At 55.6% G+C, this 8,064-nt stretch overlaps 1 protein-coding gene across 1 annotated transcript; it reads left to right on the forward strand.

The window, feature by feature from the left end:
• Positions 1 to 3,854: 3,854 nt before the first annotated feature.
• On the forward strand, positions 3,855 to 7,541 carry LOC311427327 (sperm-associated antigen 4 protein-like; the record flags this gene model as incomplete). Its single annotated transcript, XM_084504641.1, has 7 exons — positions 3,855 to 4,328; positions 4,582 to 4,681; positions 5,188 to 5,272; positions 5,782 to 5,894; positions 6,075 to 6,242; positions 6,338 to 6,427; positions 7,383 to 7,541. Exons 2-7 carry the CDS (start codon positions 4,619 to 4,621, stop codon positions 7,539 to 7,541), a joined length of 678 nt encoding a protein of 225 aa, XP_084360767.1. The 5' UTR covers positions 3,855 to 4,328; positions 4,582 to 4,618.
• Between the last annotated feature and the right edge of the window lie 523 nt (positions 7,542 to 8,064).

Consider the following 8,064-nt stretch of genomic DNA (forward strand, 5'->3'; position numbering starts at 1 on the left):
CTGCTTTCTTAAATTCTTCACAACTTGTACATTCCTAACAATCATCCTGCACATATTTTTGCCCGTTACTTCTACTAACTATCATCCTTATCTCAAATTCCTTGAGCCCCACGTTGGGCGCCAAAAAAGACTGTCGTGGTTCCGCTCGAGTGGGCAGCCGAGCTCCACCACAGCCGCTCTCTCACTCCCCCTCCTCAAAGAGGAATGGGGAGAAAATATGTGAAAAGGGCTCAAGGATTGAGATAAGGACGAGAAAATCACGCAATAATTATTGTAACGGGCAAAACAGACTCGGCATAAGGAGATAGTAAGATTTATTGCTTACAACTAACAAGCGAGAGAAGTGAGAAAACAAAGGAAAAAAAAAACAAAAGCACCTTCCCCCCCATCCACCCTCTTCCACCTCCTCCCCCCGAGCGGCGCAGGGGAATGGGGGAATGGGGGTTATGATCAGTCTACAGCACTTCTTCTCTGCCGCTCCTTCTCGGTCACTCTCGTCCCCTGTGCTGTGGGGTCCCACCCACGGGATGCAGTCCTTGATGAACTGATCCGGCGTGGGCTTCCCACAGGCAGCAGCTCTTCCAGAACTGCTCCAGATATGGGTCCGTACCACGGGGTCCATCCCTCAGGAGAAAACTGCTCCAACCTGGCTCCCCTACGGGCAGCAGCTCCTGCCAGATCACCTGCTCCTGCGTGGGCTCCTCTCCACGGGCTACAGGTCCGGCCCGGAATCTGCTCCGGCAGGGGTCTTCCACAGGCGGCAGCCTCCGTCAGTGCAGGGCCACCTGCTCCACCGTGGTCTCCTCCACGGGCTGCAGCGTGGAACCCTGCTCCACCGTGGTACTCCATGGGCTGCAGGGGGACATCCTGCTTCACCATGGTCCTCACCACAGGCCGCAGGGGACTTCTGCTCCGGCGCCTGGAGCACCTCTCCCCCTCCTTCCACACTGACCTTGGTGCAAGGCTGTTCTCCCACTCCCTTGACTCTCCCGGCTGCTGTGTGGCGCAGCGTTTTTTCCCTGTCTTAAATATGCTCTCACAGAGGCGCAAAACAACATTGCTTATTGGCTCGGATCTGGAAAACAATGGGGCCCTTCCCAAACATGGGGCAGCTTCTAGATCTTTCTCACAGAAACCACCCCTATGGCTCCCTGCTACCAAAACCTTGCCACGTAAACCCACTACACCTGTTTGTACTGTGGTGCCCAGAACTGCACACAGTACTCGAGGTGAGGCCGCACCAGCGCGGAGTAGAGCGGGACAATCACTTCCCGCAAACAACTAGCAGTGTTGTGCTTGATGCACCCCAAGATACGGTTGGCCCTCCTGGCTGCCAGGGCACACTGCCAGCTCATATTCAGCTTGCTGTCGACCAAAACGCCCAGGTCCCTCTCTGCAGGGCTGCTCTCCAGTGTCTCGTCACCCAGTCTGTCCTGATAGCCGGGGTTGCCCTGTCCCAGGTGCAGGACCCGGCACTTGCTCTTGTTAAACTTCATGTGCTTGGTGATTGCCCAGCTCTTCAGTCTGCCTAGATCTCTCTGCAAGGCCTTGCCACACTCGGCAGGGTCAACAACTCCTCCCAGTTTAGTATCATCAGCAGATTTACTCCAAACACCTTCTAGTCCTGCATCCAAATAGTTTATGAAATGGAACGCAGGGGGACCCCACTGGTGACTGGCCACCAGCCTGGGGTAGCCCTGTTCACCGTAACACTTCGAGCCCTGCTCATCACGGCACCCATGTTAGGATGTTTTTGTCTAGCTGGAAGTGGCTGTATGCAGGAGACTACGGGAAACTGTGTCAAAACCTTCACTGAAATCCAAAAAGATCACATCAGATGGCTTCCCTTGATCAAGCGGATGCGTGACCTTCTCATAAAAGGAAATCCAATTTGTTAAACGGGACCTACGACTCATGAACCCATGTTGTCTGGACCATTGAGGTCTCTTCCAACCTAGACAATTCTGTGATTCTCTGATTGTAGCCCAGGTGCGCTTCAGTAGCTCCCTGGATAATCTTCTCTATGATTTTACCAGGCACTGACATGAGACTGACAGGCCTGTGGTTACCAAGACTCTTCTTTCTTGCCCTTCTTGAAAACTGGCACAACATTTGCCAGCTTCTGCGATGACGTCAGCCAGCTCTCTGGGCACCTGGGATGAATCCCATCCGGACTCGTGGACTTGTGTGGATGTAGGTGGAGCAGCAATTCTTGCCGACGCCCAGGGCCTCGAGGCCCTGGATGCGGCGACTGCCAGCAGCACCACACTGCCTCTCGGCTGTCCCCTGCACTCCCCGGCTCGGGCTTTGGCACAGCCACGGATGGGCTGTGTAAGGAAAGCCACGGTGCTTCTCCCCACCTCCTGCCCCTGGTAGCCCTGGCTGTGACAGCAGAGCCATGGCCTCACGCCGTGCAAGACAAGGCCTCTGTGAGGTCACGGCTGGCTGCTATTCAGAGCTCCACTGGCCAGTGCCTGGCACTGTGCGGCGTGACTGCCTGGCTGGAAGGACGCTCGCGGTGTCCTGGTGGACGTGTGCCTGTGACAGGCGTGCTCTTCCGGCCAGTTGGTGTTGGCCTTCTTGCTGACTGCCCTTAACCTTGGGCAGAGAGCGCTCCTGTCCCTGAACAGGAAGATCTTGACGAGCAGAAGGCTTCACCATGGAGACAAGATCGCAGGGGCGTTTGAGAGCCCCGCAGCAAAGAACCGCTGAGGAACACTCAGGGGAGGAAGCAGGGCTTAGCCAGCTCCCCAGGAATGGGTACGAGGGGGTTGCAGTCTCATGGGGACATCAGCTGGGGGGTAGCACAGACAGAGCTTCATGTGCCTCATGTGGGGCTGGGGGGACACAGAGCAGAAGTCCACAAGTGCTGTGGGCAGAGCAAGAGCTCCGGGCCTTGCGAACTCCACCGTAAGTGGCAAAGAGGCTCAGGTATGGTCTCGGAGTTTGGTCATCTCCTTTGCTGAGGGTGCTTGTGGAGCACTTTCTCTTGGCCAGTTCTGCCAGTGGTGCTGACGGGGGCTGACAGAAACCCTGCTGCTCTGGGGGGCTGCTTCGGCAGCTCTCTGTCACCAGCTGACCCCCAAGATTGTGGCTTCTCAGCTCGTAAGAGAAAATTCCCCACGAAGGTATCTGCCCCAAGCGTTGAGCACTGGCAACACCACAACTCCCTGTTTTTCAGGCAAAGCAACACCCTGCAAAAAGAGCGGTTCTTTGCAATTATCATAACAATCGTGGCTGCTTTCAGTGAGTATTTCCGCACTGCCAGTGGTAGCACAGAGGCACAGGACGCGTGTCCCAGCGTGAGGCAGAGGTGCTGCAGGTCCGCGGGGCCCTTCAAGCCTCGCACTTCCATGGTTCAGGGAGCTCCCCAGATACCAGCTACATGCAGATCCCACCTGGCCTCACAGCTGGTACAGACATACACAAGCCTGTGGAGGGGAACCTATATGGCCTTCCCACCTCGCTGGCATGATCAGAGTGTGTGTGAGAGAGAGGCACACAGGCAGACAGACAGACAGACGGGGGGAAAGTTTTTCAGCTGTGAAAGGGGGAGGCTGGAAAAAGTCCTTGCGTCTCCTGGAAACTAGTGCCAGGCTGGGGGGCCATGCCAGGAAACCGCCCAGCTCCTGCACTGCTGTGCCATGGCTGCTTCAGCAGAGCCTTGCTCAGAGGTGTGCTGGGGGAAGCAGAGACAGCAGGAGGCAGGGCCAGACGTGGGCATTGCCTGGGAATCAGAACATGTCTAAATCAGGGTTTCTCATATGGGTGTGTGGAGGGGGAGGGATGCGGGAGGCTTTCTCCCTGCAAACAGGAGAGGGAAAATGGGGAGCAGTTGTGGAGTGCTGAGCACGCAGACCACGGCCACGCAGAACCCGGGGAGAGGGTTCCTGCTTGGAGCCACATCCTCTCTCTGCACCAGTTCATCATGTCCTCAGGCAGCTTCTCGCCCCACTGCTGTGGGAGGAGAGGGCATGGCTGCGGGGATCATTAGAAACCCTAGTGAAATAACTCTCTGGGATATATGTTTGCAGTTGTTGGCTTCTCTGGGGCTTGTGTGGCGAGAATGGGGCAGGAGCGGCAGGAGCAAAAGGTCAGTGACTGCTGTTCATGAGAGGAAAATCCCAGAGCAGAGCTCGGCTGGTGGCAGCTGGGCAAACCGCTGCCCCCTCCATTTCCAAGCAGAGAGACAGAGAAGCAGCAGCTTCTGCCATGCTGTGCTAGAGCTGCTGGCTCTGGAAAGCCACAGCGGCTCTGGTGCTCCAAAGGAGAGCCTTTCTCTTTCAGGTGCTGCTGGAGCAGTATCTGCCCGAAGTAGTGGCCACAAGGTAAGAGGCCTCTCCTCACCTGCACCTCATATGGTAGGGCTGTGACAGCCAGCCTCGTGGCAGCACCCCCTTGCACCCAGGGCCCGGGCCCCTCCCTCCCTCTCTTTTGCTAATGGTGGCAGTGAATTGGAAGGAAGCACTGGAAAGCTGGCAAAAGAAGAGAGGGCTTGAGCACCTGTGTCTGTCTGCTCATCCCTGAGCTTGGAGGCTCTAGGAGGCTCCCTGACAAGGTCTGCTTTGCCGATACCTGCAGGAACAGGCTTGATGGGCTGTGGGATCAGAATGAGAAGATGCTCCAGGAGCACAGTGGTGTGGTGGCTCAGCTGACTGAGGAGATCGGCACCCTGAAAAAGGTAATCCTACAGTTTGGGGAAGAGGGTTTGGATGAGCAGGGCCCCCCACAAAGCCGTTCCTGGGTTTGCTGGTGGGGTTTTCCAGCTTCCTGCGGCTACCCATCTCTTGCCAGGGGCAGCTTGTTTGCCCAAAAGTCCCTTCTCCTGGCCAGGCTGGTCCAGGCAATGTCAGCCAGGTCAGGGAGGACTGCCAGACAACGCACTGTGGGGCCTGGACGCACACCCACACGATGGCCGTGGATACCAGCGTTCTCTCTTGTCAGACACGGAACAAGTCTTGTTTTGTTTTTCTGACATAGAATTATAGAATCATAGAATATCCCAAGTTGGAAGGGACCCATAAGGGTCATCGAGTCCAACTCCTGGCACCACACAGGTCTGCCCAAGAGTGTAGACCATGTGGCTACGTGCACAGTCACAGAGGCATGTGACTAAGTGCACATGGACGTCTTCCTTTGCGTGGTGCTGACGTGGTTGTTTCCTTTGTTCCCTTCCGTCTTTCCCAGGAACTTCAGGACATGCGAGACACAGTGTCTGTGAACTCTCGCAAAAAGTCTGAAGTGCTGCTTGACTGGGCTCTGAAAAGCACAGGTATGGACACAGGCAGGCAGGTCTCCTGTCACTAGGCTCCTGCTTGGCCCTCCCAAAAGAAAGCTACAGGCACTGCAGGCTCGGACCTCTGATATGGAGGGGATGAGACAAAATCACGGGGCCCACCAGCCTGACTGTGGCCAAGCAGCTCCCTTGGCTCAACCCTATAATGCCCGCGGGCTCCTTGCTGGTGTTCCTGCCACTCCCCAGCTGGCCCATCACCCTCTCCTCTGCATGAAGCTGTCGTGGGGACCGAAAATCTGTGGCCGGGTCGTCCTTTGCCATTGCCAATCGGTGGCACCTGGGCTGCAGTCTGCTGCCCTGCCTGTGAGGGTGTGCTGCCTGCCTGCCCCCACAGCCCTCGGCTTTAGGCAGCTCTGAGAGAGACGCCGCCATCACGGGACACGGGCATCCCTTCCTTTCCTGGGGCACCTCCCAGGTAGCAGTGCTGTCAGGCAGCCTTAGAAATAGCCTCCCGCCAGCCGTCAGCTGCTCTCTTCTCCCTTCAGGGGCCACCATCAACCTGCAGCGATCTTCAAAGACATACAAATGGGACGGCATGCGGTCGTGCAGGCTCTTCTGGCTGCCTTGTACCCCAAACCCTCCAGACACTATTCTGCAGGTACAGTAGTAGAAACCATCAGCGCCGGTTTGCTCCCCTTGTAAAGCTGGGGGCAAGCTGTGGGGCACTTCCCCTCAGGAGAGAGAGGAGAGAGACCCCCACAGGCACAGGTACTGCTTGCGTGGTGGCACGGGCCCCATCACAGCCCAGCCATTCACTGTTGTTGCCCTCTGCTTTCAGCCGGATGTTTCTCTGGGCAACTGCTGGGCTTTCCAAGGGTCTCGGGGCCAGGTGGTCATTAGGTTGCCTGCAAAAATCCAAGCAACCATGGTCACTGTCCACCACACCTCAGACATGGACTCAGCGCTTGGGAAATTCAGCAGTGCTCCCCGAGATTTCACTGTCTCTGTAAGTCTCTGCTGGGCACTAGGGGCTGGGATGCATCCGGGGGAAGCTGTCACAGGGATGAGCCTGACCTGCTGCCCCGTTCTTTACCTCCACAGGGAGTGGATGAGGAAACGGAAGCTGAAACTCTGCTCGGGACATTCACCTATGCCGTGCAGAAGAAGCCCGTGCAGACCTTCCCTCTGCAGGTACAGTCAGAGGCAGTGGGCAGGAGGCCTTTCCAGAAACACTGTGTGGGCAGCAAGTCAGTGGCAGCAGTGTGCAGGGTCCCTCCCAGGGCAGGAGTCCCAGCCCATGGGAGAGAGACAGGGTGGGCAGGGAGGGTGGGCACTAGGCAGCAGGGCAGCAGACACTGAGCGGAGGTCGAGCTGTCCCTGTTGCTGTGTGTGCCTGGAGATCCCAGGCTGCACATGCTGGGCAGGTACTGGTAGCAAAGAGGGCAGCCAGCACCTTGCCCTGGCCTCGGGACTTTCTCCGGGGTCCTTGCCCATCTCCCCCAGGATCAGAGAGCCTCAAGCTTCCACCGCTGCCCACCTTACTCTCAGAGGCTGGCTGTTGGCTCTGCCCGGGCACAGGGAGCCTTGGCGGCCTGGGTAGGAGAGGAGAAGCAGCGAGAATCACAGAATCACAGAATTTCTAGGTTGGAAGAGACCTCGAGATCATCGAGTCCAACCTCTGACCTCACACTAACAGTCCCCACTAAACCATATCCCTAAGCTCTACATCTAAACGTCTGGTACTGGGTATCCAGAGAACAACCGGTATTGCCACTAAAGACTGAGGCAAAGAAGGCATTAGGCACCTCTGCCTTTTCCTTATCTTTTGTAACAAGGTTTCCCCCTGCATCCAGTAAAGGATGGAGATTCTCATTAGTCCTCTGTTTTGCGTTGATGTATTTGTAAAAAGATTTTTTTTTGTCTTAACGGCAGTAGCCAGATTGAGCTCCAGATGAGCTTTGGCCTTTCTAATTTTGTCCCTTCACGCCTCGTTCCCTCCTTATAGTCCTTAGAGAAGCTGCCTCCTTGGCCAGAGCAGGAGCTGGTCCTGGAGCAGGGGCCTGGCTGACCGAGAAAGGGGAGTGGAAGCAGCTCTGACTCCTTCCACCTCCAGGGTGGCACATCTTTTTGTGCTTTTTCTTTGCAGGAGATCCTCAGAGCCTTTCAGGTCATCAAGGTCGTCATACAGAGCAACTGGGGAAATCCAGATTACACCTGCATTTACCGGGTGCAGGTGCACGGGAGAGGAACGGCTACCAGTCATTGGCCAGAAGACATGTCTTCTGCCAATAAGAATAAAAAATAATAACAAAAGCCTAGACGAGGGATGTGGTTTGTCAGTCTGGTGCAAAGTGATGTTTTCACACTGGCCCTCTCCAAGCGGCCAGTTCTTCCCTTTTGCAGGCTGAGCCCTTCCTCGGGCTTGCCCAGGGCACACGATGGGCAGCGCCTAGTGGGAACACCTCTGGGGACTGTCCACCAACCTGATGTTGCCCTCTTTACTGCCACTCTTTGAGCCTGACCCTTCAGCCAGTTGTTCACCCTTGGTATTGTGTTCTTCTCCAGCTACAAAGCTGGGCATTTTGTCCTGAAGGATATTCTGAGAGACGGTATTAAAAGCTATGCCAAAATTCAGAAAAAAAAAGAAAAAAAAAAAAAACACAAAAAAAAATCACAAAAGAAAACAACAACAACAACAAAAACACCTCTACTGCTTAAACTTCATCCATCTCTAGGTGCATAACCTGGTCAGAAATGGATATTAAGCTCATAAGGCATGACTTTCCCTTCATGACCTCATGTTGGTCTGCACCAATGACTGCACTGAC

This window comes from Aythya ferina (assembly GCF_964211825.1).
Source record: "Aythya ferina genome assembly, chromosome: Z".
Lineage (NCBI taxonomy): Eukaryota > Metazoa > Chordata > Aves > Anseriformes > Anatidae > Aythya > Aythya ferina.